General features: G+C 37.7%; 1 protein-coding gene across 2 annotated transcripts; it reads right to left on the bottom strand.

Annotated features, from left to right (window-relative positions):
* Positions 1-601: 601 nt before the first annotated feature.
* On the bottom strand, positions 602-16641 carry GOLGA5 (golgin A5). Of its 2 annotated transcripts, none has more exons than XM_015287752.4 (13): positions 16612-16641; positions 15191-15800; positions 12567-12788; positions 11317-11536; positions 10679-10802; positions 9711-9914; positions 8385-8555; positions 7598-7726; positions 5649-5747; positions 4402-4627; positions 3396-3501; positions 3126-3189; positions 602-1610 (listed from the first exon to the last, which is right to left on the bottom strand). In XM_015287752.4, the coding sequence occupies exons 2-13, from the start codon at positions 15750-15752 to the stop codon at positions 1530-1532; spliced, it is 2208 nt and encodes a 735-aa protein (XP_015143238.2). In that variant the 5' UTR covers positions 15753-15800; positions 16612-16641; the 3' UTR covers positions 602-1529. The 2 variants fall into 2 exon arrangements, with proteins under 2 accessions (XP_015143238.2, XP_421329.3); XM_421329.8 differs by having other exon boundaries at positions 16518-16619.
* Positions 16642-16726: the final 85 nt, after the last annotated feature.

The following is a 16726-nucleotide window of genomic DNA, read 5'->3' as shown; positions in this document are numbered from 1 at the left end:
TATGCTCCTCTTTCACAAGTAGGACAAAAAAGTGGCAAAGACAGCTGTATGGGATTCTTGAAGGAGGAAAACAAACCCACAAAAAGCTACATATGCAGAGAAAGGTTTTTCAAACATCCATCCTTGACTTCTTTCTTTAGCAAACTCCTCTTCCCAGTGTCTGAGAGTGCCTTTTGCATCAGAACTGAAAACAGCAGCAGGGATTGGAAAAAGCACAGCAAATAGCACAGAGGGTAGGGACACCTTTTTTGAAAATTCTCTTTTATTACTCAATCCACCAAAACATTCCAGTTTCTCTGCAGGACCTGAATCCGGCATCTTTCCCACTGTAACCTTTCCATAGGAGGCAGCACGACAGGCTCTGTGTACAGGACCAAGGCTTAGCGTGCTCAAGTCATGTGAGAGCTGAACTATACTCATCAGTGACAAATTAGTCATCCTCACAGTACTCAGCTTTGAGCACCACGCAAGAAAAAGAACATGACCTTGTACTGTGGTACTACTGTGGCAAGAATTGATAGTTAAGGATGCCACTGCCTAATGACAGAACTATTACAGTAGGTTTGGATTGGATAAAATCTTACAGATTTTACAATAAGGATTTGATGAGGTGCGTTTATTATCACATTTGGAAGAGTTTAGACAGGATATTTTTTTTTTGACATTATACAAAAATCACAGAAATAGTTTAATTTAGGTATCTAAAGTTACAGAAAATAAATAATTCAGTGAATATAAGATCTGATTAAGACATATAGCAATAAGAGGTATTACAAGAAAATGTAGTTAAAATACATGAATCCAAAGTGGGAAAGGAAACACCGCTTTCCCTGAAGAGTTTGAACCTTCCTTCTTCAAATCACCATTCGTCTCCCTCTGATAAAGCTCCACTGCCAGCATTTAAATAGGCAGCCCCACCAATCAGCTGATGGGAATACATCTGTTGCACTAAAAGTACAAAGCTAAGAAGAATGTATAATAGTTTATTTTTCAATGTATTTACAAAAAGATATTGCACCGATCCAGGCTTTTTTTCAGTTTAACAAGTTAAGGAAAAGCCTACTATTTACACAGTCAAAAACAGAAGTGCAAAATAAGACTGAAAGAAACCCAGAAAGAATAAAGTTTATTTAGTTGCTAAGTACAGTCTGCTACCTGCCCATAGCCCACATCCTGCATTACCTAAAGTAGTTGTACCTTATTTATCTGTAACTTCAGGAATCCTTGCATTTCTCTATAGATGCAAGCTCATTTTTTACACTAACCATGAGAAGGTTTATGTAAAATGTAAATGCTAAACTTAGCTTAACTTAATATCTTTATTTCACCAGCAAAGGGATGCTCTTTTAGGTAAACTGGTAAAGCTACATAGTATTATACGTGTATTTAAAAAGTAGTGATAGATCAGGCATGATGGTTTTCATTCTTTGTAAACACCACGAGGAAGTTTGCCAGTATATCTGGACTGATTATCCTAAATACACTGCCAGCCCAAATTACATTAGCACAGCATACGGTCGTGTCTCAGTCTATCTGCCACTGGGACTATCGTGATGCATTTCTGGGGTGTAAGTAAGCAGAACAATCATGACCCAAAGATGAAGCAATGCCTGGGGAAAGAGAAGTAAGAATTAGCTTAGCACACACAATTGTTGTTTAAGGCAATGTAAGTGGAAAAAAATTGTATGAAAAATATTTCAGCAAAATATTTCTACTATTTTTACTTCTAATAACTAATTCTTATATGCTTAATGAAATGCTCAGTCAGATTCTGAAGAAGCCATTCACAGAAAGCTAAATTCAATTTCACACAAACAGCAAAAATAAATGCACAGCATCCAGCCTTCTTTATGCCCTCTACCTTCTTCCTATCCACGCATGCTACACAGAAACTCCAGCTGTTCTCCTCAATACCCAGCCCAGCCCATGGATACCACATTTACGTGACCTGTCCAGGGACACATAAGCTGATACTCCTGTGCCACCTGACTGACACCAGACACAGTAAAACTCTGAGTTCTACTTTCCTTCTCCCTACCACATATGCTGTTTAGTGACATTTTTATAAACACTGCGGAAATGTTAATCATCATTCAAACTTCACTGAAATTACAGTTAGAATACATTTTGCTGGGGTGCAACAAAAGAGATAACTGACAATACCTATGGCACATATCCTTAGAAAATAATAACTAAAACCTGAACATTAAAATTACAGCAGTCATAACCAAGATCCCAGTTGAAAAAGACCCAACATATGGCTTGTGTGCAACCATTATCGAGTAGCTCAGGCAGTAATATTCTTCAGTATCTCAGTACAAAGCGTTTCATTCACATATTCTGAAGTCTATGTCATGAGTAGGAAGAAAGAGAGAAGTCAGGAATTAAACAGCCCTGTTCCTTCCAGTACTTAATGGGCTGGAGGAAGAAATTGCAGGGGAAATGCCTTGTCATTTCCTTTATTTACATGCATCTCTCTGCCTTGCTGAAATAGTGACAGCTGTTCTCAGAGACTCTGTTCAGAAAAATCATTGTGTGTTCTCAAGCAACTTGTTCTCTTTCATTTCAAAGACTCGATAAACATTTTCAGTCAGGGCAGGCTGCGTGTCTACCTTGTTACAGTTCAGTTCAACTAACAGACATCTACCCTCTAGTGGTAAAAGAAGGGATCTCATTTTCATAATTTTTTTGTTTTCTCCATTTTTATCACCTACTGTGGTGAGATTCTATTATTTGAATTTTAGCATAAATAAGTCATTTTTTCAGCTACTAGAGTAGCATGATTGTTAATTACTGAACAAAAGTAGAGGGCCAAATATTAAGAAAACCCATAAAAGAAGTCAACTTTCCAACATCAGGGCATGCAGGTCACTATATTATTTTCAGTTCTCACCTCACTTTAAACACTCTTTTAAAACGTAGTTACATCACTGTCCTTAAGAGGATACTGAGAATTCATGAGAAAACCTGAGAACTAGCAAGCAACACGATTCCAAAATGCTGTTTTTAAATACTATTTAGTCTACTAAAAAGCCTCAGTTATTAATTACACAGTACATTTAAGACATACTTCAGAAACTGGCAATAGAAGTCTCGAATTATATTCTTAAAGAAATCTTGCTTACCATATAAATTATTACAAAGATTCTTGCTATAGGATACCTCCTCAGAAAGATTCCCAGCCGAATGCTACACGAGAGAAAAACACAATGCACAAGTCAGCAACAAGCAGTAAGTTCTCCTTCCTCTCATTCTAATTCATCACAAACTCAAACTCGACATCTGCTTCTGACCTGAATTTTACTTCATAAATTCATGAGTGAGAAAATTCAGAATGCAGACTATTAAAAATCTTCTCCTAAACCAGAAGATGCATTTTCTTGTCACGTTCTTACCTAAATTGATCTATGCTACTAGCAGCCTTGCGAACTCTCCCATACATTCCTGCTACGTTGGTATCCACATCACTGAAAAGGACAGGAACATTACGCATACGTGCACCTATTTGAAGGGAAGAAACAAAAAAAACCTCAGTGTAAAACCACTCAGAGTTGTTGTCTACGTAAAAAGTAAATTACAGTTTATAACAAATATATATAAAAAACAAAAAGAGTGATTCATCTGATTTGTTATTGCTATTTTGCTGGAGGTAGGGAAATGTGTTGTAAGGGGGGGGATTCCTGATAAGCTTACAGTTGAGTTAAGCATCAATTCAACTTAGTACATTCAAAACTTTATTTAATTGAATGGACACCTTGGTATTGAATCCTAATAAGTAATAATAGTTCTTTTATTAGGTGTATAAAATAACAGGCTTGATACTGTCATCTTTTTTCCATTTACTTGTATTTCTCATACAGTAACACTGACAGCATTTCTGTTACTAACCTGCATACTCCAACTATTTACATATTATTTACCCTTTTAATACACATCAACTTTATTTTAAAAAGACTCTCAGACTGCTACCTTTGTGCAACTAAAAACAAGCCAAAAGGAAAATTCTGTTCAACACTCAAAGGGAAGTGCACTGTTCACACTCACCTCCCAAAACCTTTTTACAAGACAACAAATACTGCCTGCTTCTAACATTCAGTTTGAACCCAAAAAGACAGATGTATTTCCACCTGTGACAGGATTTGCAAATAAGATTGTTCTAATAGTGCCACAATATTAAGAATTAAACTGGCTTCATTAAGGTTACTTATCATTCACAAAGAGGAGTCTTTATTCAACTATTTTTTATATAGTCTGCTGCTGAAAAAGTCTCTGCTACAAGCACCATATTTTCAGACTTCTCATTTTCCTTTATGAGCTCAGATCTTCAGAGAAAAGCATTAGGAAATACAGAAACCTGCACTGCAGAAAGGAGATTTTTAAATGTTATCATTCCTTATTTACCTTCAGTACCATCAATTCCTGCCATGTTAATGGAAGGCCCATTAGTACTACTGCCTTGGAAAGCCTTCAGCTGATGCTCAAGCCGTTCCAGTTGATAGACAAGTGAGTTTTTCTCTGTGCTCAGGCTCTCTAACATGGTCTGCTTCTGAATAAGTGTCTCCGTCAGCTGATGAAGGCGATTTTCTAATTCAGTTTGACTACTGCTACTTAAAGCTTTGTTTGTGAGCTAAAAAACAAAGCAAAGGAAAAAAATCAGAGCACGTTCAAAATCTGACCAATGTGACACATTACAAAAGTGGTATGCTCCCAAAATCTAAGCCCCCAAGAACAAGTTATCACATTTGCAGGACTTCTATGGGATAATAATATCCAAACCATCACCAGTGAGCGCAATGAAGAAGAAACTCAGTTTCAATGGCTGTTAAAACAAGACTTCTCATGGGGAAAAAAAAAGCTGTTCAAAAATGTATTCATATGTTTTCTACTTCTAGCGTTATGAACGTTTCCATATGAACATAAGTTTTATCATCAAAATTAATGCTATGTCTCAGAGCAGAGTTTAAATGCATAACAATCAGATAATCAATCTCCTCTACTTCCATCTTCACAAAGTGAGCATGTAAAATATTTTCAAGTGAGGAAGGGAATGCTCAGTACAAACGAGTGTCTGCCCAAGGAGGCTGCTAAGGACTGACACTATCAGAATGTTCAGATTAGACCCATTTAAGGAAAGCAGTTCCATTAACATACTAACAGAACTTAGGGTCTCTAATTTGCCTAACAAAACCACAGATGTTAAGAGAGTGCAAGGGAGCAAAGACAGTGTCCAGGCTCAATTGCCACTATTCAAGATAAAAACCTATCTGTTGGATATGTGAGTAACTAGTCTGAAGGACATCTTGTGTTTCTATGCACAATTAAAAGAATCTCTGAAGAAACAGTCATGAACAATCAAACAGCAATGGCATTTTTTAGTTTCCAGGATGAAGCACACAGCAGGTCTAGTTGGATCCCAGGTTACCCTCAGAAGACAAAAACACGTGTAATCATAAAATTAGACTATTTACTAATTCACAGTTCCTTTCCTGTACACTCTGCACTTAAAATTGTTTGCTGTGCAGTGTACAAGTACATGCTAACTCACTAGTAGTCCCTATGTGTCTTTAGTATAGTGTAAGCAAATTAATAATTTTCAGTGTTGTTTTCATAAGTGAATGCAATGCTTATTTTCTATACAAATAGAGTACCTGATTTCTGAGCTTCTGAATTTCTTCCTCTCTGTCTTTTATTCTGCTTTGCAAAGTATTCTTTGTTCGATATAATTCTTCCTCAGTATAACGGAGTTCCTATGAAATACATCACAATCAATGATCTTGTTTTCATATTTACATAAATACTTTGAAAGACATATTCTTATCTAAAGTTACACATTAGAACAAGTAACACAGGATAATCAGATATAAACTAACATTTAATGTAATCTAGAAGTGTCTGGCTAGCACTGGTAAAAAATAAGAGAGCTGAGTATGAAGACAGTACCTAGAAGATCATAAAATCCTTTTGGTGAAGACTGACTTAATGTAAATACTAGCCCAGACCAGTTCACTAATACTGACACAATTCCACTGGGAACATGTTTTGTTTTACTGTCCTCATATTCTCACTGTTGATTATATTGCTATCTTTAAATGATACCGCATAACTTAAAGAATTAGGAAATACCAGGGGGAGGGGAGGAGGAAGAAGGGGAGAGAAATCTGTTCCTAAAAGAAGCCCATCAGTCATAAAAATAAAACAAAGTGAGTATCTTTAAATTTTAAAAAAACCTTGGCATATTTCTCTTTAACTTCGTGAATGTCACAAACCTTCCTTAAAAGTTTAACATGAATTAACATAATAATAGAGGGAGAAGGAAAAGCAATATTAGCAAGAGACAACTTACTGAAGAGCAAACCTAATAGTAAGTTTTCTTACTCCCAGGATTTAGTGGCTATGTTAACTCCTATTAAAAGATAAGTATGGTAGGTCTTTAAAATTACAACTGCCTTCAAATCACTGTGCCACTTCAGCTATCAGCTGCTACAGAAGACAGCTGATTATACTTCTCCTTTAAGTCATCAGATATACAATAAATAACCTCTACTTATTTTTCAGCATCAGCCTCAGAAACTTTACAGCAAGTTAGAGCAATTCTCCAGTAGAACAGGCCACTGTTGTATAATGTATCAATGCAAACAATTACTTTAAAAGCACACATGTACATATGTCATCAAAAGGAATATCATTTTCTGTAGCAACTAATAATGCTTCTTTTGTTGGTTTTTTTAAAGGCTTCACCTCACTTCTTCAATACATGGCATTAAGTTAAAATATACCCCTCAGAAGGGCAGGAGTAATGTGATATAATCTACCATCTGCTTTGATATAACCATCAACTATCTATCAAAAGCAGACATCAACTTCTGCCTTTTAATTAGTTCAAGCTGCTAGCGTCTCATTCAAATGTAATTTCTGAAAGGACAGATAATCCTACAAGATAAACTGTTCCAAGCAAATACAGTACACTCACCTGCTTTCCTCATTAATACTCTTTACATGAGATTTTTTATTTTTAAAGGATATTTTAATTGGCTGCAAAACATTGGTCTGATCTACCTAATATTTTGTTTGTTAACACAAAACATGAGAGTGAGGTTTTTTCCCTTCTTCCTAGCACAGAACAGCTTAAAAAGATGATACAACCTGACAAAATTCACCAGTACTATTTTGTTAACAATTTGTCTTAAACGGTAGTTTGGAATCCTACACAGAATTTGATCACAGCAAATACAATTGTAACTTTTATTATTAAGTTTCTTGACATAAATACAGGTTACTACCACATCCCTGTTGCTGCATTGTTCCCCTAGTAAGTAAAATTTATGATCATTATCACTTCTGTTCGCTCTCTAGGGTCTTGTTTACTTTTTAAAAAAAGCTGAGATCTCTATTTAATCAGGATTATTGCTTAGTACTGGTTGCACTTCAGCCTTATGACATTCAGTAAGATTTGGGAAATTTCCTTGGAATACTAGAAGAAAAAAAAAAAACACACCTCAAATACTATATAAGCTACTCTCTCATTAAGTCAAATGCTTTACTGAAGACAACAACGGGCCTAAAAAATAAGACCCATCAGCTTTCAATCATTCTTTACCTGCTTCTGCCGTTCTAGTTCAGCTTCTGCCTCCTGCTTGGCCATTTTATGTGCTGCTATTTGCTCTTGTAGGTCTTGAAGCTGTTCTCTCACTGACTCAGCTTCACTTACCTGCTGAGTCTCCATATCCTGAAATGAACAAAAATATTACTATCACTAACATATACTGCAATCTGTCACAGGTGACTGCAGAAAGCGTTCCTTCTCCAATATTTATTTCAAGAAAAATGAAAATGAGAGTCAGTTAAAGATATCTGCTCATTTTATATAAAATATTTTTATAATATATAATATTTTTATAATATTAAAAGATAAATGCATTTTGTAAACATGAGAAGACTTCAGTGATCTTTTTCCCTTCTGTTGTCTAGATACTAAAATTGTGTAAAGCAGGCTTGTGCACAGCTGCTGGGTTGAGCCAATTATGCCACAGCTGACTCAGATTACAGTTGCTTCAAGGATTAGTAGCAGCTCTTGCAGAAAAGGATATAGGTGAAATCTACAGAAGTAACCACAATTGTTTAGAAAGAATTACTTATTTCAAAACGAGTGCATAGTAGAGTGGGAAAAGAAAATGGTATCCGTAATACTCCTCCCACCACCAGGAGAGAGAATATGAGAAGAAAATGGTTATCTATAAGCGTTCACTCCACAGCTGAGCAAAAGCTGGCTTGGTTTTAATACCTGTTCAAATAAATTAGAGGTGACAGCCCTAAGGCACACAAAAAAAAAAAGAGTCTTTTGTGCATGGCTAACTACATGTAGGTGTGCACATAACCATAGCTACCTGCAGCTCCGTTCTCATCTGCTGTATTTGTCCCATTAGCTTTTGTATTTCTTCTCTTTGAGTGTCACGCTCATGCCTCAGTTCCTCTAGTTCCATTGTGCTTGCAGTCTGGCTATCCAGACCTTCAATACCAGAGCCTTCTTTTAGGCTGTTTATCAGCTTTTCTTTAGACTGAAATAATAAATCAAAATGTTATTGACAGTACTATTTCACAAGTGCTCCAATAAAGCCTATCAGAAAATTGCTCTAAATTTCCTACGTAGATTTACAGTAAAAGAACTGCTTTATCTGCTCTTTCAGACAAGTTAAAAATAACTCTAAACATTTTAAAATGGAAAATGCTTCCCTACTAATAATTGCTCTGATTTTTCCATATGTCACGAGACGGGATGTACTGAATGCCTGCGTTATCAGAGGAAGAGTAGAGCTTTACTCTTTAGAATTGTGTGGAAACTTAAACATGTTACAGATAAAAATTCTGCCTTTCCAGCTAACATAAGAGAAAATACAGACACTGAAGACAAAGATATAGTACATCCTTTCTCCTGTCAACAAAGCCAAGTAAAAACCCAAACCAGCAATACCTCTTCTAGGAAACAGAATAAACTTTTTTTTTTCTTCTTCAAAGTTAACCTAATGTTAGCTTGATTTCTGATCTCATGCTTCTTGCATTCATCAAAATGATTCAAGTCCTGTCCTTGGTCATCAGACCGAATTAATTTATTCTAAACAGGTAAGGTTTGCTAACTTTCATAAATAAAACTCAAATTGGAAAAGATCAGCATTGGTACCTTTAATAACTTAGAAGTAGATAACTCTGCACAAAATATGTGATTTTGCCACTGCTTATACAGCGTTAATCACACACAACTTTTCAGAACAATAAAAATATCTTCTTTGGTTTATACAAGTACCCACTATGCTTCAGACTCAAGCAGAATAAAGCAGTTTTCTTGACACAAAAACATTGGGTGCAGATAAACTGTAGGTTACAGTTGTATCCATCTGCTTAAGATCAGACTCTGGGATGGGGAACACAATGACAGACGTTATAAAATAAGCACAGTGGTTCACTTGGATTTTTCTTTAAGTTCAGGACCTGAACTTCCATTTCATTATTTAACTCAATCTGTCAACAAAAATTTTAGGCGGTACAAAATGCAGACTAGTAGCTGTTCTAAATAGGTATTCATTATCGATTCACCCCAAAATGTTACAGATCCCATGGAAAAAAAACAGATTAAATTACTTGAAGAATAACATCCTGAAAAAAAAAAAAAAATCAAGTATTCGAATCAAACTGATTGCCTTTAAACAAATCCTTACTTGGAGTATGCGAGTAGCTTTTTGTTTGTAGTCTGCCAGTTCCTGTTTTGCAGATTCTAGCTGGTTTTTAGTTACTTTGACTTGCTGCTGAAGCTCATCAGCTCGCTTCTTCTCATCTAAATACTTTCTTTCTGCAGCCGTTACCCCTTCTGCCAAGTTCTGACGTTCTGCTTCCATTTTACTCAGACGTGCCGCAAACTCATTCTATTAGAAATAAAGAAACAATATTGTGTTTAAACACAATCACAACTTTAGCCTAGAAATAAGAAAGAGAGAATTTAAAACTTGCGTCCAACTTGCATATGCCTTAGTGCTGTGTGGAAAGAAATTCTGCTAGCTTAAGGAAGTACTAAATGAGTACTCAGTAAAAACATGCATTTCTTTGCCACCAGAAGTAGATCTTTCCATTTACATATGTTTGGTAAACAAAAAGCAGGCTATCCCTCAACAAAAATAAATAAATCAATCATAAAGATACTTTAGTTTAAAGAAGAGAAAAAAACAGTAAGGATTTTCACAGATGTTATTATACATAATAATGGCCAAGCTAAACGGAGAATGCATAAAGCCTCTAGCAATATAAGCTTCCACATTCACCATAGAAGTAACCACCCAGTCTAAGATTCTTAAGATTACATATTAAAGTTGTAGAGGCAGGTGGGGAACAATATGGCATGGAAAAATCAAATTGACTGCTGATTTAAAGTATGTTTTCACATTAAAGATAGAGTGAAAAAAAAAATTTCCTTTTCAGCATCAATTCTAAAAAAAATTTAATCATAAAGCTTTCAAAATAGCACCTAAGAAGTGAACTAGAATGGTAAGGACACTTAGTGTAGCAGAAGGCACATCTTTCCAAGTGCTTAGTACCCTGAACAGGAACTAGTCAAGGGGAAAAGAGAGCAGTTAGAACCTCACAGATTTGATCTCACAAGCAGTCAAACTCCTCCTTAGTCTTCCCATCTAACCTGCATTTGTTTGTAACTTTCTTGCTCTCGCTTCAGTGTGGAGTCTGCGTCACGCAGCCTATCCTGAAGAGTTTGAAGGGCTTGATTTTGCAAACTGCTCCCCTCACTGTGGTCTTGTATTATTCTGAAAGAGTGATATACATATTAATTGAAATTTAAAAATCCAGTATGATTTTAAGGCAGAAATATGACTACCTTTAGCAACAGCCTTGAAAATGTACCCAGTAAAGTAGTGAACATGGCTGGCTAGTAACCATTCTGGAGTATCCAATTTCAGATTCATGACCCAGCAAAAAGACAAAGAAGTCTTTACATCAGAGGATAAGCAAATGTTATTTTCAAGACAGAAATATTTCCTTGGATCTTCAGCTTTAAGCCTCTGACAAAAACATAAATATATTGTATACAATTTGTTTCAATAATCAGGTAATAATTGCTCTTATTCATTTGCCCAGTTCATACTGTCAGCTGTGATGTAATGAGCTCAGAGAAAACTTTAACATTCATAATTCAAATTTTGATACCACCTCCCCAAGTTATTTCATTCATGTTTATTCTTAAAGAGACTAAACTATATACGCTGAGTTTTCAAGGTTAGTGCTACTTGCAAAGTTGTGATGTCTGAAATTAGGAAGTACCGTGATTTTTCACTCTGCAATGCTTCCAAAGCTTCTGTCCGGGAACTTAAGAGCTGATCAGCTTCTTGCAACCGTACTTTGAGCACAGCTAGCTGGGAATCCTTGGCACCAACAGCTTCCGTCAGATCATCAACTTGAGCTCGAAGTTCTCTGACCATCCTGTCATTCTTTGAATGGTCAACATTCCACTTCTCTACTCTCTCCCGGGATTTGTTCAATTCTACAAAGTAAAATGTTTATTTGAAGGTTTTAAAAATAGATCACAACAAGGTTTTTAAAGTGCTCAGGGTGTGCATGCTACACTTCCTAATGGAAGAAATCAAATACAACCAAGTTGAAGCAATACTGAAACTTCAGGAGCTACCAAAAAGTAACCAATACGAGACTTTGACTGTCAGATCATGACCTACTAAAAGAAACTTAAGAAAAAAAATCACACATGATCTCAAAATGCATTTTCATTCTGCTTTGCAGCTGACAATTTGTCTTAATCCTTGCAATGAACTACCGCTAAATAGCCCTATGTGAGCAAACCTTTGGAAACCCCTGCAGAAAGCATCTAATTTAACACTACATGACAACAGGATCAACCTAAATAACAGCAGACAAATACAGTGTTAAAATGATACCTGAATACTTACTAAGACTTTGTTTTTAATCAAAGTTCACATATTAAATTTCAATGGAGAATAGATTCTGCAGCTCATACAGTTACTTTAAAAAAAAAATACAGGCCCTCATTTGTGTACCTAACTGAAGAAGTTTGCCAGGTATTTTATTATTTGTTTTTATATTCATAGCTGTTATTTCATGTAGCTTTGAAAAAAACCTAGTATAGTCATACAAAAATACTCCATCTGAGATTTTTACCATCAATTAGCTACAGACAGAGAGCAGTCAGATCTCAAGCACTTAAAGACATTCACTCATAGCTATTTTGCAAGAAACTTTAAAAGGCAGAAAAAAATATTTTAACACTTAATATTTGCTGGTATTAAAATGCAAGTGTTGGAACTGACTCAACTACATCATTTTCATCAACGTGTGTTATTCTTGTAGCTGAACAAGACTTCCAGTTTCTCTCAGCTCATTATTTTGAAAACCAAGACTCATTTTGCTTAAGTCATATATGCAAATTTATCCATGAAGACTTTATTATAAATATAAAATTCTAACATAGAAATAGCATTGCTTCCCAGTTTACCAGTATTTTCACAGTATGTTGCAGTTCATTTTCCAAACTACAATACCTTCTTGCGTTTCTTTGGATCTCTGAATTAATGAAGCCATTTCTTGATTTAAAGATTGCACTTCATTCCGCAACAGTTGATTCTCTAGACGAAGGTTGGACAGCTCATGTGATTTTACATCATCATTAGCTGAAAGGCCAGGATTAGTTACCGCACTTAGTGATGAATCCTTCGTGCCATCCACTTGGGTTCCCAGTCCAGAATCTGAGCTGTCTGGAGTTTCTGTACAGAGAGATGCAAGTTAGAACTGATCTAACCATCTGCAGGTCTGTATCAGTGGTTGAATGCATTTAATCTAATTTTAAAAAATCAAAATAGCTTATATTGGAATATAGCATAATTTTGATGTCAAACCTAAATATGTAATTCAGCCACAGAGCTGTATGTTTTAGCTACCTTTACGTAAAAGAGAGTTTTAAGAATCTTCAATTGAAAGATGATTGATTCAATTGAATCATCATCTTACTGATGATTCTGCATCAATACCAATTCTCTCAAAACACGCTTTTAAAATTCACTTTTAAAAAGCAGTATAGGAATTTCTGATGTAGTCTGAACAGAACTCACTTGCAGGGAAGAGGGAACCTACAGCCCTTCTTCAGCACATTGGTACTGGATTAGCGCTCTGAAATTAATGCAGCCATTCTAACAGTGTTGATTGCTGTGTGCAGACAGCTGGAAGATTTGCACCAGTATTAACAGAAGGCAGCAGAGCACACAGTGAACAACCAAGCAAACAATGCAAAAACATTCCTTCTGAATTCAATGTGCCCCAGATCAACAACTGTTGAAAATCAATGGGTACAGACTACAGCAAATTCAATGCTAGACTGCAGTTTAGCTGTCACAACACCATTTTCTTCGCTCTGTGATTATCAACCAATCTGCTCCACGTTCCTAGCTGCCACTGCAATGGATCTCCTGAGCGAGAGCTCATCCAGGAGATGGGGCAGACTGGGAATTCCTAACAGCATACCAACAAGTAACCACAGTGATTGAAAAATTTATTCCATGTTTTCTCAAATTCCTTTCCTATTTAAACATTTTTAAGAAGTATTCCTTCCTTCAACTCATTTACATAATTTTGAAATCATCAGACAATCTATCTTCATTCCTTTGTCTGGAGAATTTGAGTCCAATGAAGCTAATAAAGCAAAAAATTAGCCATTTGTAGCAGAGAGTGGATTGCATCCAAGGCAATGTACATACTGTAACATTAATTATTTTTGTCTGTAACTAATGGACCATAATCTATTTCAACAGTTGTTATACAGGACATCAAAATGACTGATACATACAATTGACTTTGAAGCTAGTGTGCTCAAACTCTACATATTAATCACGTGCTTCCTCACTTAGCAGCTCCAAGATGCGAACTCCACTGAAAAGTCTTCAGAAAAAAAATCAATGTACCACACTGAGCAAAGTAACTATATTCCCCGAGCATCAATTATCAAGGTACAACCTGCCATACAGCTAACTTTAACATATCTAACTTATTGCTGTCAAGTGTTACTGAGAAGCTACAGACCCAGAAAAACAGAAAGTTAGATCTCTGGATATGACCCCTTTTTACCTATAAAACTTTTCAACATACTTAATACAGTTAAGTCTTTTACAGTGAGGGTAGTGTGGCATTGGAATAGGTTGTCTAGAGATATCATGGATGACTTGTCCCTGGATACATTCAAGGTCAGGCTGGACCAAGCTCTGAACCACCTGATGTAGCTGTAGATGTCTCTGTTCATTGCAGGTGAATTGGACTAGATGACTTTTACAGGTGCCTTCCAACTCTCTGGATTCTATGATTCTGTAAGTCAAAAACTGGCACAGTGCTTTACATGCACAAAGTAGAGAACAAACAATACTCTAGCTACACTATTAGGAATACAACCATTTGCTTCAATTTTATAGAAGAAACAACATTATAGAGAGCCAGATAGAGAAGGTAAGTTTTTAATAGTTTCATTCTCCTTAGTAGACACTTGAGTTTTTAACCACTTGGCCTGGAAACTACTTCAGGTATCTGCAGCAATGCACTACTTGTGGCAAAAACTAAGCTCTATCTCACTTTCTCATGCCTGTAGCTCAAGAGAAGCACACCCATCTTCCCACTGTCCAAGCCAAGCAAGTCTGACGGCTTGCCCATGTTCCACAATAGAGCAGAGAGCAGCTCACATTATATCAGGTGGGGCATTGGGTAACAGGCAGCACCATTTACCAGCTGTAGTGAAAGTCACTTGCTCACATATGTAGCATCACAACAGGCAACAACCCCAAGCAAGGGAACAAATGCAGCAGCACCAGAACCCATACTTCCATGTGGGGATGTGTGGGTGCTGATGCAGCATCAGGCCACGACTCAGGCAGGATGAGGTGAGCAGTAGCAATGAAGCAGGTAAGGAACACAAAGGGTTCAAGTGTCAAGTTATATAACCTGGCAAATTACTGTAGTATCTAAGATTAGTCCAGTGATGAAAAATAGCAAGAACCATTCTGTACTTCACAATGTGATACACTGCTGCTGCTAGATCTTTCATGAAGTGACAAAACATCCTTTACCTAGCCTTACACTACGCATAAAGGGATTTAAAATATCTCTAGATTCAATATTATTAAACTACCATTGCTTTTGCTCCTGACAGGATTATCTTCAGTAGTCACTGCACTCTGTGTACTAGTAGATACAGAACTAATGCTTGAAGTCCGAGAGTGATTTTGAACAGGTGCCTTGCTCTTCTCCTTTTTGGAGTCCATCCTTGCATTAGGCTCTTTCTCAGAACTGTTGAGAAAATCAAACAGCAACTCATCATCGGGTTCAGACTTTTTTCTCCTCACAAAATGCGAGGAAGCTCTGGATGTGGAAACACTTTCTACTGAAGAAGCAACTTCTGAATTTGTTCTACGTGCTGGTTTAACATTTGCTGTTCCTGCTAAGATTGTAGCCTTTTGGTTTTTAATGTTATCAGCTGCTGAGGAGATGTAGGCTGCTTTGGATGATGTCTGGTATTTCAGTTCTCTGGCATGCTGGGACAATTCAGAATATTCACTGGCAGAGTCCAAATTCTTGCTGTCTAAAACTGCATTGCTTGGTGCGTCTTTTTTGTTCAGAGCCGATGCAGCTCCTTGATCAACTCTGTTGAGAAGATCCTCTGCTTTTCCAGCCAGATCAGCAAGCCAAGACATGATAAACGTCTGCTGATGAACTCTACATCAAAATTTCAGGAACATATGCTGCAAAAGAGAATAATTTAAAATCAGTCAGGCATTGAGAAGGCAAGAAGTGTGGGTTACTGAAAAACTGCTGCATTCATCTATTATTGCGGTAACTATGTTAACACTTTTGTCCTACCAGCTTGGTATTTTGTTGTTGTGATAACTGATGGAAATAAACCAAATTAGTTTCTCAAGAAAACATACAAAAGTGCATGGCTTTGCCATCGAACCATATCTGTTCCTACCATCAGCACATGCTGATCCAGCCTGGACCCACAGCGGTAACAGAAAATAAAGTCTACTTGCACCTGACAACAACCAAACCCAGGTGGAGAAGGAAAACGTGTCAACAAACATATTACAGGAATGGATGCACGAGATAAACACCCCTCAGATGCCTGACCTGCAGATTCCATCAGCTAGGTCAGAGGGAGGAACTTTCCGCAGAACAAGCCGCTGCCCTGAGGTGCACCTATGACAGCGACAGGGGAACCTCCCCGGCACTCAGAGCCGACGACAGGGCCCCTTCACCCGGGGCAGGCCTGCGGAGGGCCCAACCCGGGGCCAGAATGCCGCCGCGCCCGCAGCAGAAAGCGGGCAGCGCAGCGGCCGTGAGGAGAAGCTGAGGTGGCCGACCTCGCCCGGGCCTGACCCCTTCCCGCAGCCCCGCCAGGCGCCTACTCCCACCCGGCGGCCCTCAGGAGCAGAGGAGGCCACAGCACAGCACAGCCTCACCTCCTCCAAGCACGAGAAACCCCCAGCCCGGGCAGAGCGGCGGAAGGAGGCCGACCCACAACACACAGCAGAACCCCAGCCTGGCACTGCCCACCTTCCGGCAGACGTGGCCACCTTCCGGGCCGCGCCGCGCGCATGCGCAAGAGGCGACGGGAGAGGCGTGAAGCTGCACGTTGCTGCAAACCCCGCCCCTCCGCTTAGGGGGCGTG

Source organism: Gallus gallus, chromosome 5, assembly GCF_016699485.2.
Source record: "Gallus gallus isolate bGalGal1 chromosome 5, bGalGal1.mat.broiler.GRCg7b, whole genome shotgun sequence".
Classification (NCBI taxonomy): Eukaryota; Metazoa; Chordata; class Aves; order Galliformes; family Phasianidae; genus Gallus; species Gallus gallus.
This window is presented reverse-complemented; position numbering and strand designations above follow the sequence as displayed.